The 19,548-nt window shown below is 38.6% G+C and overlaps 1 protein-coding gene and 2 long non-coding RNA genes across 3 annotated transcripts; all 3 read left to right on the forward strand.

Moving 5' to 3' along the window:
• Positions 1–496: 496 nt before the first annotated feature.
• On the forward strand, positions 497–2,505 carry LOC126603869 (CBL-interacting serine/threonine-protein kinase 5-like). The gene has a single exon (XM_050270870.1). It carries the CDS (start codon positions 849–851, stop codon positions 2,187–2,189), a length of 1,341 nt encoding a protein of 446 aa, XP_050126827.1. The 5' UTR covers positions 497–848; the 3' UTR covers positions 2,190–2,505.
• A 2,697-nt stretch (positions 2,506–5,202) lies between these two features.
• Positions 5,203–15,236, forward strand: LOC126603870 (uncharacterized). The gene is made up of 4 exons (XR_007616421.1): positions 5,203–5,555; positions 5,657–5,725; positions 6,431–6,490; positions 14,859–15,236. It is a non-coding gene; the product is annotated as an uncharacterized LOC126603870 (long non-coding RNA).
• Positions 11,919–14,025, forward strand: LOC126603871 (uncharacterized). The gene is made up of 4 exons (XR_007616422.1): positions 11,919–12,129; positions 12,231–12,299; positions 13,017–13,076; positions 13,838–14,025. It is a non-coding gene; the product is annotated as an uncharacterized LOC126603871 (long non-coding RNA).
• Positions 15,237–19,548: the final 4,312 nt, after the last annotated feature.

The following is a 19,548-nucleotide window of genomic DNA, read 5'->3' on the forward strand; positions in this document are numbered from 1 at the left end:
GTTAAAAATTATGTTAAGTGCTGATATAACATATAAATGGATCCCTCGTTTTTTATTATTTAATTATTTTTAATTTACATAATAATATTTAATTAAATTTATGGGACCATATATGTGCCACATCAACACATAACATACTTTTTGACAGAATTGTAACAGAATGACTACATTGATTTGCAACACTCAATTTCAGGAACTATATTGATCGATTTTTACACTAGGAGAAGGAAAAGTTCGGTTAAACCACATAATATACAGCCTAATTTAATATTAAATTTGCTATCAATAAGATTCGATCATAAAATCTTTCACTTTTAAACAAAAAGAAATATCACCAATAAGGCAATAACTCTTCAATTTTAAATAGCGAGTTCTTGTGAATTATATAAATCCATGGATATAAAAATATTAGGGCTTGTTATTTTCTGAGACCAATAAAACTCGTCCACTTGTTACTTGTAATCTTGCTCACCACACCCTCCCGGTATAAAATCCCACGATATTTTCTTCATTCTGTGTGCGTCCCAAGTATGACAGAGAGCATTCCAGGTTCTCCAATGGTGTCAAGGCAATCATCCCTCTCTCTCTCATCTTACTCTCTCCAAATGCAAACCTCCCTCTAGCCTTAAACCCCTTGAATGGAATCCATTATAATCAGCTTCTCAGCCATTCTCTCTTGGATTCCACCACGCGATGAGCCCAACTCCCCAAATCAACCAAAACCCATTTCAAATCCGCTCTTTAATTTCTATAATTTCTCATAGATTTGGTGTTTAATTTGCCAAATCCCAACTACCCAACTCAAAATCCCTTATTTAATCGCACTCCCAAGTTACTATTTTGCATCAATGGAGGAAAGGACGGTGCTTTTCGGGAAGTACGAGGTGGGGAAGCTGCTGGGCAAGGGGACCTTCGCGAAGGTCTACCATGGCAGACAAATCGCGACGAACGAGAGCGTGGCGATTAAGGTGATCAGCAAGGACCAGGTGAAGAAGGAAGGGATGATGGAGCAGATCAAGCGGGAAATCGAAGTGATGCGTTTAGTCCGCCACCCGAACATTGTGGAGCTGAAAGAAGTCATGGCGACCAAGACCAAGATCTTCGTCGTCATGGAGTACGTCAAGGGTGGCGAGCTCTTCGGCAAGGTGGCGAAGGGGAAGCTGAAGGAGGATCAGGCACGGAAGTACTTCCAGCAGCTAATCTCCGCCGTCGATTTCTGCCACAGCCGGGGCGTTTCCCACCGCGATTTGAAGCCGGAGAATCTGTTGATCGACGAAAACGAGGATTTGAAGATTTCAGACTTCGGACTCTCCTCCCTGCCGGAGCAGCTCCGGAACGACGGGCTACTGCACACCCAGTGTGGGACCCCTGCTTACGTGGCGCCGGAGGTGCTGAGGAAAAAGGGGTACGACGGATCTAAGGCGGATCTCTGGTCGTGCGGAGTTGTGCTGTTCGTTTTGCTCGCTGGGTTTCTGCCGTTTCAGGACGAGAATCTGATGAAGATGTACAGGAAGATTTTCAAGGCGGAGTTCGAATGTCCGCCGTGGATTTCGACGGAGGCGAAGCGGTTGATCTCGAAGCTGTTGGTTTCCGACCCGGAGAAGCGAATCACCATTCCGGCGATCATGCGCGTGCCGTGGTTTCGCAAGGGGATGAAGAAACCGGAGGAGTTTTTGGGACACCCGGAAGGTGTTTGCGAAAAGTCCGAAGAGACCGATGCTCAAAGCGATGTACAAAACGAAAGCAATAAGTCGTCCTCGCCTAAGTTCTTCAATGCGTTTGAGTTTATTTCGTCGATGTCGTCTGGGTTCGACTTGTCGAATTTGTTCGAGACGAAGCGGAAGGCGGGGTCGATGTTCACGTCCAAGTGCTCGGCCGCGGCAATCATGACTAAGATTGAGGTGGCGGCGAAGGGGCTGAGCTTTAAAGTGAGGAAACTGAAGGACTTCAAACTAAGGATGCAAGGGCCAAATGAAGGGCGAAAAGGGCGGCTTTCGGTAACCGCGGAGGTGTTCGCGGTGGCACCGGAGGTGGCGGTGGTGGAGTTTATAAAGTCGTCCGGGGATACCTTGGAGTATGCCAAGTTTTGTGAGGAAGATGTTAGGCCAGCATTGAAAGACATTGTATGGACATGGCAAGGTGACGGTGACGGTGAAGGGAAAGTCGACTGCGATCAACTTCAACAGTGATGAAACAAAGATTAATGATGTTAAAAGTAAATTAATAGTAACAATCTTGGAAATTCTGACCCTAATTTTGGGGTTTTTGGTTTTCACTTTTGTAGTTGGCTTTTTGTTTTTGTTTTTTGTTTTTTGTTTTGTTTTGTTTTGGATTGCTTTTGGTTTTTAGTAAAGCATAGGAGGATTAATTTGTACATAATTTGTGATTAGAATGCTAATTAGTATTATGGGTTTGAAACTTTGAAAACACAGATAGGAATGGGATGAGGAAGTTTATACAAGCAAGCAATGATCCAGCTGGTTTTGCTGGCTGTCTTTTCTTTGACGCATCTGTTTCTGTTAGGTGCTGCCTTCTCATTGTATCCAGATTTATGTCAAATTTGGTTGTTTTGATCGACAAAGAAAGACATGCCAAACGAAAGCTATGGAGAGATGTGACTTTTGTGACCATCAACGTTGAAAAGTTTAAAAACCTTGTAAAAATTTGGAGTATGCCACGTCCTTTACTATGAATTGATTTAGGATAAAACTTTCTTGAACCTTTTTTCAACTTTCGACCGGCAGATAAATGAATATCTTCTTTTCGTTTTTTTTTTCAATATGAAAACGGTAATTGCATAGTATTCTTCTCGTGTGACTCATCTTTACTTTCATGTATAATTGTGAGTAAAATTAAAAGGAAAACTAATGAAAATGGTTTGAAAACTTTGAGTTTTAACGATAAGGACAAAATAAATGGTAAATTGAATGGTACAATAATTGATTTTTTAGTGTAAAAATGTGATTTTTCGTTAAAGCGAACAGTACCGAAAACTTTTCTTTAAAGTTTTTTAAAATTAATTGTTTTTATTGGATCCTTACATTTGAATATGGATTTTAATTGTGACTCATCCTAAGTGAAATAGTGACGAAATAACGTGTTTTAGTGAATATCACAGTATAATTATTTAGTTTGGCCGCTCATATTCTGACAATGTAGACTTTAACCATTTTTCTCTTCCTCTAGGCAAGTAAAATCACACCCCTAAATTGACAAATTGACGAGGATAATGCTTGCATTTTTTTGGGGAACGACCTCATTTCTTAACTCACAAATAAAATAACATATCTTTATTATTAAAACGTTTTAATCGAAACCACTAAATATCTAAATCTTTCATTTGAATATCATCTTAACAAAAAATCATTTAAATCAGAAATCGTTTAGTCATACAAATGTATCAAACAAATTAAACAGTTCATCATGAATATGCTATTTGATACTTATACCGTTAATTTGTTATGATATATATGAATAACTATGATTGTTTATAGACATATCTTCAGATGGAGATTAAAGATTGAGTTGTTCTGACTATGGATTTTGTAAGGTGAGAATATGTGTGAACTCATCCCACGTATACAATTATTATCCAGTTGACAATTAACCATCCATATCACTTTATAACCCAATCGCATAAGCCAAAAGTACTTTGGATGCATATCACTTCTAAGTCACTCTATTTTAAGTTTTATTTTGTTAAATTTCTAATAATACATGGGGAAGACCAAGAAAATAATGCTCAAAGACTGGTAGTTTTCCTAATAAGGTAAAATCTGGCACCATATGAAAGAAAATTAAGCTCATTTGTCATCTTAAAAATGGTTAATTTATACACGTTGACACTATAGTTGCACCTAATTAAAATAGCTAATAGCCTATCAGCCTTCGGGACTGGTAGTTGAAAAATTTAAAGAAAAGAATAGAATATTAAGGTGGAGGCAGTTGTGCTTTCTTTCTCAGTTGTGTGTTTTCGTCCAACAAGCTGATAGGATTTACAAAAGCTGCTTATTGGAAGAGAAAGCACTTATGGTAAGTTTGGTTATTGATGGATATCACTCGCCATATATATAATAACTTTTGGTAATTGATATGCCCTAATACCTCACGTTTGATTAACTGTGAGAGCAATTCTGGAAAATTGACTACTTTGGCATGTATTAATTGGTCCATATTTAAGAGAGATTGCCTTGCAAGTAACAACTTTTACCGAATAATATGTTGGGTGAAAAGAACATGAGTAGAATTGTTCGACCACAATAAATTCATAAGTCATTCTCACAAAGTATGAGATTCAAGGTTAGTCTCACAAACTCTGTGCTGATCACAATCGGTGAGAATTGCCTCAATCATATGGTCTTACTAAAAGTTTTTTGTGATTGAATGATAAGACCTACTTTCTTAATTGGGTGGTGAAGAATGGAAGGTATGTGTATTTTTCATCTCCACCATAATGCATATATGATCCATATTTAAGAGATATTGCCTTGCAAGTAAGTGCATCACCCAATAATTTGAATTTATGTTATTGCTAATTAAACAATGGTCAAATTGGATTCATGGTCCCCGTGGTGATAAAGTATTCAAAAAATTACCTATGTGGTAAAAAAAATTAGAATTTAAACCCTTGTGGTGAAGGTTATTAGCAAATTTAACCCAAATGTGAGATTTTTGTTAAACCTCGATTAAATATAGGGATAAAAGTGTCCAACCACTCTTTCTTTTTAGCCTTATTCACTCTTTCTGTCTTTTGTTGTGCCTTCTTCACTCTGCACTGCTGAGATTCACCAGTCCATCATAAGCTATGTAAAACACATAAATATATGGAGGCCATTATGACGTTTGTTTTCATTTGTATTGTATAAGAGTAAACCAGAGTAACAAACAAAATATAAAAAAGTTAATTGTTCCAAAAAAAAAAATACACCAAGACTTAAGCTGCTGCTACTTAATCGGTGAATCTCTCTCATCTCATCTCATACTCCAATTTGGTAATTGATGCTGCTGAGGAGAAGAAGAAAAGCAGTCAGCCAATCACTGCCACTGCCTGCAAGCAATTTTTCATAAACTTGTAATTCTTGTGTCATCATTTGTCGTCACTCTCTTCTTCTTCCTTTCGGGCTGCCGATGGTGCCGATGCAGAGGGCGGTGCTGCTGAGGCTGAAACACCCCAACTCCATCTTTATTTTTTTTTTTCAACTCCATCTTTATTTAAAAATTGTTTTAAAGCCTTAATTGGTGAGCCCGTGGGGTCCACCTTGTTTTAATTTTTTTGTGTTTTCCGGTCTCTCTCTCTCTCCTCTCTCTCTCTCTTCCTCTCACCCGAGCTCTCTCTCCCTCGTCTATCTCCTTCCCGTCCTCCCATGAGCACATACCTATCACCACACTACCCTCTCCGACGTCAACGGTGTCATCATCATCATCATCATCATCAATTCGTTCTCCCTCTCTCAGTTACTGCGAGGACAGCAAAACCCGTACACGATGCTCCGACGCAGACTGCCCCTTTCGAGGCCATTTACGGCCAAACCACGGCGCGTTGGCCGGCATGTAAGGTATCAATCTCTTCGTCTCACTGAGTACTAAAAATTTCCTTTTTATTTCACTCAATTTAGTTTATTATTGAAGAAGTTATACTCATTTGAATCTTACCCAGTTTCCGGCGAGTCTGACGGCTTTCGAAGCGTTTTCCGGTCAAACCACTGTGAGTTAGATGTCATGTGAGGTACCATTCTCTTCGTCTCTTCGAGGGCTACAACTGTTGTTTTTGAATCACTTAATTTCATCAAGTATTGACAAAGTTATGACCGTTTGAAGTGGGTGTGGATTTCCGGCCGAATTTCCGGTTTTCTCTCCCATTGGGTCCGGCGACCCACCAAACCCAAGGCATTTGGGCCTTCCCTGCCGAGCCCAACCCCTTTTGGTTGTGAGGCCTTTGGGCCCGTGTGTGTTTTGGGCTGGGTGTGTGCGTGGTGTTTGTGTGGTGTGTGTGTGTGTGTTGTGCACGTGTGGGTGTGTGTATGTTGTATGTGCAGGCGTGTGTTTGTGTACTGTGTATGTGGGCTGCGTGTGTGTGTGTTTGTGGTGTAGTGCCTGCGTGTGCATGTGTGAGTGCATGTGTATGTTTGTGTCGTGTGGGTGTGTGTTGGTTGTATAGGTTTGGGCTTACGCCCAAAACCACCCATTTTAAACAAAAAACCTTAGGACCTTAAACTCAAAACCCAATAGATCTTAATCCTATTTAACCTAAACCCTATTCTAGATTTCAAGCCTAAAACCCGTTAGACCTAATTTGACCGTTGACTTTTCGGGTTTTCGTCCGGGACATTTTTTAAGGTAATTCGACGTTCTGAATCCGTTTCCAATGTCCGTTTTTCCAAATTCAATTGCTATTATATAGTTTTATTAATTGAGCCCTTCATGTGCTTAGGGACAATTATTGTTACGTTTCCGTCTTCGCTAGTGGCGCAGTTTTTGGCGGCTAAGTACTGTGAGTGGACCCCTTCTAAAATTACATGATTTTATAATTTAATTGCATAAATGATTAGTGAAACACCCCAACCCCCTTTTTTATATTTTAAAAATGGTTTAGTTCTTAAATGGTGAGCCACGTGGGGCCCACCTTATGATTTTTTTTATGTTTCCCGGTCTCTCTTTCTCTTCTCTCAGTTCTTTCTTCTCCCTCACCTTTCCCGCAACTCTCCCTCACTCTCTCGGCCCTCTCTATCTCAACCCATCCGAGGGTTTTCTTACCAACAAACATCACCATCGTCTTTATCTCGTCGCTACAAACTCAACCATAGTCTTGGCATCTTGGAAGTCGAACCAGGAAGTCCCGTACACGAGCTCCGACGCAGACCGACGGCTTTCGAGGCCATTTCCGGCCAAAACACGGCGATTTGGCCGGCGTGTAAGATATCAATCTCTTCGTCTCGTCGAGTACTATAACTTTCCTTTTTGTTTCACTCAATTTTGTTGAGTATTGAAAAAGTTATATCCATTTGAATCTTACCCAGTTTCTGGCGAGTCCGACGGATTTCGAGGCGTTTTCCGGCCAAAACACGGCGAGTTAGACGTCGTGTGAGGTATCATTCTCTTTGTCTATTCAAGGGCTACAACTTTCGTTTTTGTCTTACTTGATTTCGTTGAGTAGTGACAAAGTTATGGCCGTTTAAAATTAGGTGGTTTTCCGGCCGAATTTCCGGCCTTCTTCCTTAGCAAAACCAGGCCTTTCAGGCCATTAGAACCCCCTCGGGCCTTAAGCCCGTTTTGCCTTAGCCCAAATCTCCAGCCCGTTTGATTTTTATTTTTAGTTATTTGTTTTAAAGACCCCAAAGGCCACGAGCCTTATTTAGAATGGCCTTGGGCCGGTTTTTGGTTAAGGGGCTCTAAGCCCAGCCCTTTAAACAAGGCCTTAGGGCCTGTGTGTATATATGGGCCGGCCTTTGTGCAGCCCGTGTGTGTGTGTGTGTGAGTGTGGGTTTGGGTTTAAGCCCAAACCCCTTTTCTTCACCCTAAAGCCTTTTCACCCTAAACCCTTTTAACCAAAAAACCTTAGAATTTCAAAACCCAATATATCCTAATCCTATTTAACCTAATCCGGATTTCAAGCCTAAAACCCGTTAGACCTAATTTGACCGTTGACCCCCAGTCAACGTTGACTTTAGGTTTGACTTTTCGGGTTTTCATCCGGGACCATTCTGAAGGTAATTCGACGTTCTGAATCCGTTTCCAATGCCCATTTTCCCAAATTCAATTGCTATTATATAGTTTTAATTATTGGACTCTTTATGTGCTTAGGGGCATTTATTGTGACGTTTCCGTCTTCGCTAGTGGCGCAACTTTTGGCAACTAAGTACTGTGAGTGGACCCCTTCTAAGATTACATGATTTTAGCATTTAATTGCATAAATGTTTAGCATGCCTACGAGTTTATGATTTGATTTATGCGAAGCATGTTAATTTAATATATATTGTTTATCGTTTCGTGTTTTGGTGAGGAATTAAATTGTTAGCCTATATTGAGCTATATTTTAATATATAATATTTTCTATAAAAGCCATGAACTGGTAGACTATCTGATTGATGACGATAGGATGCTAGAACATGATTTTGAACCCTCTTTATAGCGTAGACGATATTCGGTAACCTATGCTATGAAGTGGTATTTATGAGAGGCGTAACATTTTGTGCGTACCTAGTAGACACTATGCCGCCTGGGGCGAGGATCTGGTGTTGGCATTTAGGTCGGGAGAAATAATCCCTAGTTACGGGCTGATGGACATGAAGAGGCATTGGGCCGGGTGGTAGTTATCTCTGGCTACGGGCGCAGAGACTGAGGTGCAGGCACTGGGCCAGGAGTTATATTTATTCAGTGATCTTTCTAGCAGCACACCGCGTTTACGAGACGATTTATGAGACGTTTACTGTTTTGATTTTCACGATGAGTTTCCGCGATATGGCTTTCGAGATATTTTTGGCATGCTAGGATTTTGTTAAATCCATCACTTATTATGCTAGTAGTTTTCATTATTAAACTGTGGGGGTTATTACTTTGATAACTGTTTTATTATTTTATAAATATGAAATTGGTCTACTCACCTTTGTTTTGCGCCCCCATTCAGGACTTAGAATCAAGGCACTTAATCCCGGCGTCAAGACATTTCCGCAGCAGCATCTTCGGATCCTCTTGAATGTAGGACTCACTCCTTTATTCATTAAATTTTATCTTAATTCTTTTTAGTGATTATGTTTAGTTGTATGCTCTGAGCACGTTCCTAAATTATTATCTCATTGTATTTCAAATTTCTAACCCTTATTTATTTCTTATTCTTAGCTTTTGTATCAATTAATGGCTTTCGTCACCCCCGGGTGTCGGCCAACACGTATCGGTCCTAGTATTCAGGGAATATCAGGGTCGGGGCGTGTCAGATTGGTATCAGAGCGTGGTTTGTTCAGAGCATACTTAGGATTCTCTTCTATTCTCGTAAAGTCTTGGTTTTGACATCATTTGGATGTCACGACTTCCGAAATTGCTATATTTCAGCGCAATTGTTCAGATATTTATCTGTTTGAATTGTCACCTTCTGGTTGAAATTCAAGAATTCGTGTCGGGATTGTGCCTCATCGGTGACGTGTTTGATTTGTTGGACGACTTTAAGCCTCGGATTGATACTCTACGACCTGCATTCCTCGGGAAGGAAGGGTAGAGTCAGTATTACTTGGAAGCGACGTGTTTTAGAAATCTCAGTGAACGGAAGTTTGGTAAAGACCAGTTGTAGATTCGAAATGGCGATGCCACTCTGCAACATGCGTTCCCTAGGAATTGCGGGCAGAGACGGCTCTACATTGAAATCTTTAGAAACTCCTCAGTAGCAGACGCTATTCTCATTAATTTTCAAAATGAGTTGCAATTCTTGTTGTTGTTGTAGTTGGACTTGGATGATGAATATCCAGTCTTGTTTGGATAAACAGATTCCTTGAACTTCACCTGGGTTTGGTACTTGGTGGTAAACCCTAGTTCCTCGTCCGCGTACTTTTCGACGAGGATGAACTTAGTCTCTTGCTTGCAGCCTAGCTGTTTAGCCTTGTAATTTTCAGTGTAATGACTTGAGACTCTACCATATTCATCATTGTACGAAGATCGAGCTTTACTCTGAACTTCTCTGGACTCATTGAGCTTTGGTTTGCTCAAGAGCATCACTTTAAGGTAGCCAATCGTGTCACTGCATGCATACACATGTTGCTTTGTATCTTTCTTCTTCGTCATTCTGCTGATTCAGATGTTCTATATTTAATTTCTGAATTTTTAAATGGCTTTCACAAAGTATTGTGAATTTCAAATTGTCTTTGGCCTCATCAAATCTTATTATCAGTTCTTAAATATTCCTGAGTTTGGACCTATTTCCTTTTTGGCTAAGAAATCAGTTGACCATACTGTGATGATTTGCAAAATAATCAGAAACAATGACTCTATTTCTGCATCTTTACCTTCCTTCGCTTGTTTGTTTCTCAATGTGAACTGGATCATGCCGGAACATTATACGGGAAAAAAAAAAAAAAAAAACGTTTGTTCTCGGCATGGTTCCTGGTTCAAATTTCGATATCTTGTACTCTAGATTTTAATGAACTTGTTTTGACCCTCAAATTCTTGAGTATTCTTTCAGCCTCCTCGACATGGCTTCTCGCCTAATCAGTGAGAAATTCACGATCGATCGTTTCGGTGAAAGTGGGCACCCAATTTGTGTTGATTCGGACAGGAATGTTGGGAGCATAATCTTTTCACAAGCTTACCAGACTTATCATAAAGAGTTCATTGTGGGTGTGAAGTTTGAGTTGTCCTTTGGTAAGAGACTGGTGAAGATTTTGGTGCAGAAGGTCAGCATATTGTATCACCATCTTACTAGAATTCATAGGCATCACATCGGTTATTTTCCAACGATATGTGTACGTCTCAACGCATATTCCCACTGCTTCACTTCTGAACCTTATTGTTGTGAGTACGTGGTTGTTAAAACATTTCTAGCAGATCTGTTTGGTGCATTCTAGAATGGCACTACAGGACGGTCAAAGCGAGAATTGGATAATCTTTACATTTCTCTCGAAGGTGTGTACTCTTTTTTATTTTTAGGTTGACCATTTGCGAGTCGTTCTTCTTTCCACCAACTTTGGTCTTGTTTGACTTGAAATCTGCAACTAAGCAAAAATGGTGAGGTGGATTGAGCACTACAACAGTTCCCAAGAGATACTGCGTGTTGAGGAAGATGACTTCTCGTTTTCTGCTTGCTTGGTTCGAGCTTTTGGGTCTACTACTAACATGGTAGCCACTTCTCTTGAATCCTAAGGTACAGTTTTCAAATTGGTTTGTTGTTGGCAAAACACTGGAGTAGTTGGTCACATTTGGAAGAACTGAGGAGGATAAGATGCTTGGTGCTGGATAGAGTTTTACGACGACAGTTTCTGTTTTGTTCGGTTTTGTGTATGACACTTTTTATGACCTGGTACGATAGTTTTTCATGGACAACACTGGTTGACTGAAAAGTCTTGCGAACTTGTATTTGGAGGATCGATCCTACGATATGTGAAATTGTGCACCATTTGAGAAATTACTACTTGCTTATCGAGACAACAAATGTGAGGTCGATATTGCGGGCTGCAGACTGTAATATCAATAGCTTATTTGTTGGGTTCATTAAGCAAGTGGGCAAGAAGATTCGTCTACAGCAGTTGATGCAGATTCGGAATTGTTATTCTTGGGACTCGACCTAAAGGCACATCTATTCTTGGAATATGTGACATTTCGAATTTTTGGGCGAGACCCACTCTCATTCTTCAGTTTTGGTTTGCAGTATAAGTATTTTGAACTCCCTTTACTCTAGTTAATTGTTTTTGTCGTTACAAATGTTTTGGAGAAAATATTTTCTTTTCAGTTTTAAGTTGATTCGTGTTGACCTATATGTTATTACTTATCTATTTTGACGTTATCTGGCCTTAAATTATTTTGTGTTCTCAACTTTACATTTTATTAAAGTATGTTTCCTATTTTTACACTGATGGGAAAAAAAAGTTTGAGCCTGGGGGCACGAAAGATGGAATCATTGCAACCCGATCGCGACGGGATGACATTTTTCCTTTTGTGCAACCGCTCTGATTTGATTTCTTCGTTACGTATATATATGTGTATCCTTTCTTGTATTTTCGAGTTTTTCAGTGTCATATGTTATTTTAAATTTCGAGGACGAAATTTTTTATAAGGGTGGTAGATTGAAACACCCCAACCCCCTTTTTCTATTTTAAAAATGGTTTAGTTCTTAAATGGTGAGCCACGTGGGGCCCACCTTATGATTTTTTTTATGTTTCCCGGTCTCTCTTTCTCTTCTCCCAGTTCTCTCTTCTCCCTCACCTTTCCCGCAACTCTCCCTCACTCTCTCGGCCCTCTCTATCTCAACCCATCCGAGGGTTTTCTTACCAACAAACATCACCATCGTCTTTATCTCGTCGCTACAAACTCAACCATAGTCTTGGCATCTTGGAAGTCGAACCAGGAAGTCCCGTACACGAGCTCCGACGCAGACCGACGGCTTTCGAGGCCATTTCCGGCCAAACCACGACGAGTTGGCCGGCGTGTAAGGTATCAATCTCTTCGTCCCGTCGAGTACTACAACTTTCCTTTTTGTTTCACTCAATTTCGTTGAGTATTGAAAAAGTTATATCCATTTGAATCTTACCCAGTTTCCGGCGAGTCCGACGGATTTCGAGGCGTTTTCCGGCCAAACCACGGCGAGTTAGACGTCGTGTGAGGTATCATTCTCTTCGTCTCTTCAAGGGCTACAACTTTTGTTTTTGTCTTGCTTGATTTCGTTGAGTAGTGACAAAGTTATGGCCGTTTAAAATTAGGTGGTTTTCCGGCCGAATTTCCGGCCTTCTTCCTTAGCAAAACCAGGCCTTTCAGGCCATTAGAACCCCCTCGGGCCTTAAGCCCGTTTTGCCTTAGCCCAAATCTCCAGCCCGTTTGATTTTTATTTTTAGTTATTTGTTTTAAAGACCCCAAAGGCCACGGGCCTTATTTAGAATGGCCTTGGGCCGGCTTTTGGTTAAGGGGCTCTAAGCCCAGCCCTTTAAACAAGGCCTTAGGGCCTGTGTGTATATGTGTATGGGCCTGCCTTTGTGCAGCCCGTGTGTGCGTGTGTGAGTGTGGGTTTGGGTTTAAGCCCAAACCCCTTTTCTTCACCCTAAAGCCTTTTCACCCTAAACCCTTTTAACCTAAAAACCTTAGAATTTCAAAACCCAATATATCATAATCCTATTTAACCTAATCCGGATTTCAAGCCTAAAACCCGTTAGACCTAATTTGACCGTTGACCCCCAGTCAACGTTGACTTTAGGGTTGACTTTTCGGGTTTTCATCCGGGACCCTTCTTAAGGTAATTCGACGTTCTGAATCCGTTTCCAATGCCCGTTTTCCCAAATTCAATTGCTATTATATAGTTTTAATTATTGGACTATTTATGTGCTTAGGGGCATTTATTGTGACGTTTCCGTCTTCGCTAGTGGCGCAGCTTTTGGCAACTAAGTACTGTGAGTGGACCCCTTCTAAGATTACATGATTTTAGCATTTAATTGCATAAATGTTTAGCATGCCTACGAGTTTATGATTTGATTTATGCGAAGCATGTTAATTTAATATATTGTTTATCGTCTCGTGTTTTGGTGAGGAATTAAATTGTTAGCCTATATTGAGCTATATTTTAATATATAATATTTTCTATAAAAACCATGAACTGGTAGACTATCTGATTGATGACGATAGGATGCTAGAACATGATTTTGAACCCTCTTTATAGCGTAGACGATATTCGGTAACCTATGCTATGAAGTGGTATTTATGAGAGGCGTAACATTTTGTGCGTACCTAGTAGACACTATGCCGCCTGGGGCGAGGATCTGGTGTTGGCATTTAGGCCGGGAGAAATAATCCCTAGCTACGGGCTGAGGGACATGAAGAGGCATTGGGTCGGGTGGTAGTTATCTCTGGCTACGGGCGCAGAGACTGAGGTGCAGGCACTGGGCCGAGAGTTATATTTATTCAGTGATCTTTCTAGCAGCACACCGCGTTTACGAGACGATTTATGAGACGTTTACTGTTTTGATTTCCGCGATGAGTTTCCGCGATATGGCTTTCGAGATATTTTTGGCATGCTAGGATTTTGTTAAATCCATCACTTATTATGCTAGTAGTTTTCATTATTAAACTGTGGGGGTTATTACTTTGATAACTGTTCTATTATTTTATAAATATGAAATTGGTCCACTCACCTTTGTTTTGCGCCCCCATTCAGGACTTAGAATCAAGGCACTTAATCCCGGCGTCAAGACACTTCCGCAGCAGCATCTTCGGATGCTCTTGAATGTAGGACTCACTCCTTTATTCATTAAATTTTATCTTAATTCTTTTTATTGATTAGGTTTAGTTGTATACTCTGAGCACGTTCCTAAATTATTATCTCATTGTATTTCAAATTTCTAACCCTTATTTATTTCTTATTCTTAGCTTTTGTATCAGTTAATGGCTTTCGTCACCCCCGGGTGTCGGTCAGCACGTGTCGGTCCTAGTATTCAGGGAATATCAGGGTCGGGGCGTGTCAATTAGCATGCCTACGAATTTATGATTCGATTTATGTTAAGCCTGTTTATTGAATATATTGATTTTCGTCTCGTGTTTTTGGTGAGAAATTAATTGTTAGCCTATTTTGAGCTATATTTTAATATATCGTATTTTCTATAAAAACCATGATCTGGTAGACTATCTGATGGATGACGATAGGATGCTAGAACATGTTTTAGAAACCCCTCTTTATAGTATAGACGATTGATGACTTTATACTATGAAGTGGTTATTTATGAGAGATGTAACTATTTGTGCATACCTAGAGGACACTATGCCGCCTGGGGCGAGGATCTGGTGTTGGCATTTAGGCCGGGAGAAATAATCCCTAGCTACGGGCTGAGGGACATGAAGCAGGTATTGGGCCGGGAGTTGGTAATCTCTGGCTACGGGCGCAGAGACCATGGAGCAGGCATTGGGCCAAGAGTTATATTTATTCGGTGATCTTTCTAGCAGCACACCGCGCTTACGAGACGATCTATGAGACGTTTACTGTTTTGATTTCTACGACGTTATTTCGCGATATGACTTTTGAGATATTTTGGCATGCTAGGATTTTTATTAAATCCATCACTTATTATGCTAGTAGTTTTCATTATATAAACTGTGGGGGTTAGTACATTGATAATTGTTTTATTATTATTATTATATATATAAACTTGGTACACTCACCTTTGTTTTGCGCCCCCATTCAGGACTTAAGATCAAGGCACCTAATCCCGGCGTCAAGACACTTCCGTAGCAGCATCTTTGAATCCTCTTGATGTAGGACCCACTTCTTTATTCATTCAATTTTATCTTAATTCTTTTTAGTGATTATGTTTAGTTGTATGCTCTGAGCACGTTCCTAAATTATTATTTCATTGTATTTTAAATTTCTAACTCTTATTTACTTTTTATCCTTAACTTTTGTATCAATTAATGGCTTTCGTCACCCTCGGGTGTCGGCCAGCACGTGTCTATCCTGATAATATTAGGGTCGAGGCGTGTCAGAGGCGCTCGAGGGCGAGCTAGCGCTTGCAAACGAGGGAGCATGCATCACTGCTGGGCTTGGAGTCAAGTTGCCGGAAGACCTCGACGATTAGCTCGTGAGGAGACACGTGTTGATCCGATCGTGGCCTTGCATTGCACCGTGGAGGTAATTACACAGACAGAGAGAGGAAGAGAAGGCTAGCAGAAATAAAGAGTGTGGTTGGATATTTTTATCCTCATACTTAACTGAGTTTAACAGAAGTTTGTTTTTTTGGAGGTAATTTTGCTAATAATCTTCACCACAAGGGTTTAAATCTTAATTTTTTTTACCACATGGACAATCCTCCGAATACCCTATCACCACGAGAACTATTAATTCGATTTGACCTTAAACAATTGTTAGGCAAGTAAGTGCATTACCCAATAATATGAATTTATAGTATTGCTAATTAAACAATTGCTTAGGTGTGGTTGTGGCTCTCAGTAATCGATCCACTAATATAATATTTATGTACGTAGAGTTACGTACATGCGCATCAATGGTTGTTAATTGTTGTTAGTGATATAGTGATATGGTATTTGCTTTAATAGCTAGAAACTACTCACATACAAATAAACGATTGTCGCTAACATTACTTATGAGAATGACATATAGGTAAAATAAAACATTATTTATGAACATGCACCTTGAGATTTCCAAACTTAGGTGATAGTGACGGAGTAATAAGAGTAATGCTAGATAGAATAAATTTATAAACTAAATTTGACAACTATACGATGTGTAACTAATAAGAAATAAGTACGTTAATCAACACTTAGTAATAATCTAATAATTAACTTTCATGTCATTTAGTTTATAAAATTTAATCTACAAATTTAATTTCTCTAGTATTACCCAAGTGATATTAGTTAAAAATCACTCATGCAAATAAACGATAGTCAATAACACTACTCGTGACAATGACATATGTTTATCATGAAAACTTATAAAACAATTTTTGTGGAAACCTCGATATATCCAAAAACGTAGGCTATAGGGGCAAAGTGATGTATATGTACATACTCCACATTAAGGCTATACTCCAACTCTTGTCTTTGCCCTTGATTATCCTTCATTGATCAAACACAAAAACAAATGGCAATTTCAGATATATATATATATATATATATGCGCGCGTGCGCGGATGTGTGTGGATTTACATCGACATTTAAAGAGTGTGCACCTTAAATAATTGATCAGAGAGAGAGAGAGAGAGAGATATCAAGTGCAGAAAAAAAATCTTCTGCATGCATGACATAAGCAATGAGCATTGGATTAGTGAAAGTTGGATTTGGATCCTCGCCGGATCCCTTCCTAGGGATCCTAAGCATCAACGCACGTAGACCGTTGATAAAAAATCGTGCAACCCCAATTAAATATTTTTTATATTTTGAAAAGTAAAGCAGTCTCGTTTTGTGTGAAAAATATAAAAAAGAAAAAAATTGTGACCGCACAATTTTTGATCAACGATCTACTTGTATTGATCCCTAGGATCCATAGAGAGGGGATCAAGCGAGGATCCAAATCCGTGAAAGTTTCAACGATCGTTTTTGTCGCGTATGGGGCAACGGAAAATTAGATCAATGCTTAAACACATGAAGTTTAACAAACTAAGGTTTAGTGAATGCTTAATCATGTTTGGAGGATGAAGAAAATAAAAATGACGTGGCCAACTCCATTTACAAAATAAAAACTTATCTGTCGCGATCCCTACTGTGTGTGTTCTAGCTAGATCATTGGAGATGCATGCATGTCGATCCAATTTCATTTCCTTCTCTCTTCTTCTTTCACATTCTCTATTTTGTCTATATCTTTTTATATAAAATTAATAAAGGATGTTGAAGTGGCTTAACAGTGACCGTTTAAATAAAAATGGATGGAAGGGGAGGAAAAAAAGGTGAGAGAATCCTACTCTAGAGGAGGCACCACATACGCCAACACAAGATAAGATAAGGTTTTCACTTTAGGGGGTGGATTGTCAAATTACACGTTTATTTTTGTCAAACTACACATTTATTATTGTCAAACTACACAAATTATCGTATGCTTCCAAGTTTCTCAATGACCGTTTTGTTAGCATCCATACACTCTATGTTAATTGTCAACAAGTGATTACAATAATTGATGTAATAAGTGAATCTTGTATATTAGGCAATGTAAACTTGTGATGAGGTCGGGGTCCAAAAACGTGATCTCTATAGCAATGGTCTATGCTTTGTAGATGTCTATAATTTGGAATTCATTTTTGAAACCATATTTATATAATTCCTAAATGAACTCTTTTTCATAAATGTTAGGATCAGTCGCGCTCGCTGACACGTGCATATGCAACTTATCTTAAACATTCTTGACAAATGACACACAAAATGATAATCGTCACAAAGCACTCCTCTTTCAGATAGAGAAATATAGGTTTTACTAGTGGTTAGGAAACAAACACTAAATCGGATAAAGTGGGCCAGAAGGGCCCAAAACAATCAACTAACGGGCCCTTTTCACTGCGAGAAGGTGTCCATTTGGGTTTTAATTACAAATGGAATCAGAGTCCGCAATGACTGATTGGCCTGAACATTTCAATCCATCTCAGCAGAAGAAGCGGCATTGGTGTGTCCACCTGATCCATTGGGCTGGAGAACGGAAGGAAAACCAATAAGTGGTTTTTCTTTTCTAGATAGACCAACTTTTTAAATTACATTTGTAATTCATGTGATATGTCACCAATAAGAAATAAGCATGTTAATCAATACCTAAGTAATAATTCCATCATCAACAATCACGTCATATGATTTATAAAATATAATTTAAATAGATGGTCTCCTTAGTGTTATCCTTTTGGAAAAGAAATGCTTAGAAGACTTTCCATGGACTCTCCATCACTTCACGTTTTTGGCACAAATTTATGCCAACATTATAAAATATTGTGCCAAAAACATATGGTGGCAGAGAGACCATGGAGAGTCCCACTTTGAGGTAGTCTCCTTAGCATTTCTCTTTGGAAAATTGGTTTGAAGACATCATATAAAAGAAGTTAGAAACGAGGATAGAATGGAGATTTAAGTTAAGAAAATTCAGCCATATCCCAATCTATATGTAATGTGCATAAGATATATTTTATTTGTTAAAAGAAGAATTCAAACATTTTTCATTTGTAATATGCACCTATTTTTAATCATTAATTTCCTTATAATTTCATATAATTCTTGTAAATATACACTACTTTGTTTAATATTGCAACTTAAATGAGAACGGAAAAATTCTTATTGTTACCTAACTTATAATAAAAGCGGATCATAAATTTCATGTTTCTATGCATAATGCATAGTTTAGATATTATAACATCAAATATCTCGTGGTGAGTGGCAGACACTCTAAACAACTTTTCAAATGGGAAACGAACCACACTTGTGAAATCCCAAGTCTAGTTGGCGACAATGATATTTCACTTGGTCCTTGCCATCTTTAGTGTCCAAACAAAAACCCAATGGCCCTCTCGATCGATCGAGAAACTCCAGAAGAAACATGTGTTGGAATTTTGGCTCTGAAAAGAAAAACGCAAAACACGTACATTATCCTCATCGACAACAAAACAGGTAGCAACCTCACAAATAACATGTACAAAAGAAATAGGTCAGATGACGTGAATATGCTGATGTAATTCAGTGCCTCACATGAAAAAATGAATATTTAGGTGGTAGGTCAGATGACGTGGCCTTTTTTCATATTCAAAATATGCAAAGGTGTGGATCGTGAGGCAAGATTCGGCTTGACTTACCAACTTCTAGTCTTCTTGTTACATGGTTTAATTGTACTTGATTTATATATCTTAGATGACTAATTAACATGTAATGATTGCATAAATAACAATGTGGTCACTATATACAATTTGGTATTTTGAAATCTTAATAACATTGTGGTCACTATATATAGATAATGGACACTTTGGATGCGGTCCTTAGCTATCAATATTCTTTGATTGAAACCTTGTTAGTTTTTAGTTTTTGATTGAGGTTCCTGACATTAATGTAATAATGTAAGTTACTATATTTTTTAAATTAAAAATTAAAAATTGAAATTTGTAATTGTTTATATTAATGAGATTTTAAATAAAACCCATAATTTATGGGATTAAAAATAATAAAATATAAATTATACTCTCTATTATATTGTGTGTGTGTGTACATATATGTATGGGTACATTAACCAAAATTAACAAAAAAAGTTATTGTACCAAAACATGGATACATTCTCAAATCAATGAAAAAGAATGTACCCATATAAGTTTAAACATGGATTAAAAAATTTGAAAGGATTTTATATTAAAAAAAAGGTACATTTTACATATAACAAATTTTTGATATATTTGAGAATGGGTA

The sequence above is a fragment of the Malus sylvestris genome, chromosome 15, assembly GCF_916048215.2.
Source record: "Malus sylvestris chromosome 15, drMalSylv7.2, whole genome shotgun sequence".
Taxonomy (NCBI): domain Eukaryota; kingdom Viridiplantae; phylum Streptophyta; class Magnoliopsida; order Rosales; family Rosaceae; genus Malus; species Malus sylvestris.

Coding starts and splice junctions, on each gene's coding strand:
- LOC126603869 (XM_050270870.1), top strand. CDS start 849: ATGGAGGAAAGGACGGTGCTTTTCGGGAAGTACGAGGTGGGGAAGCTG.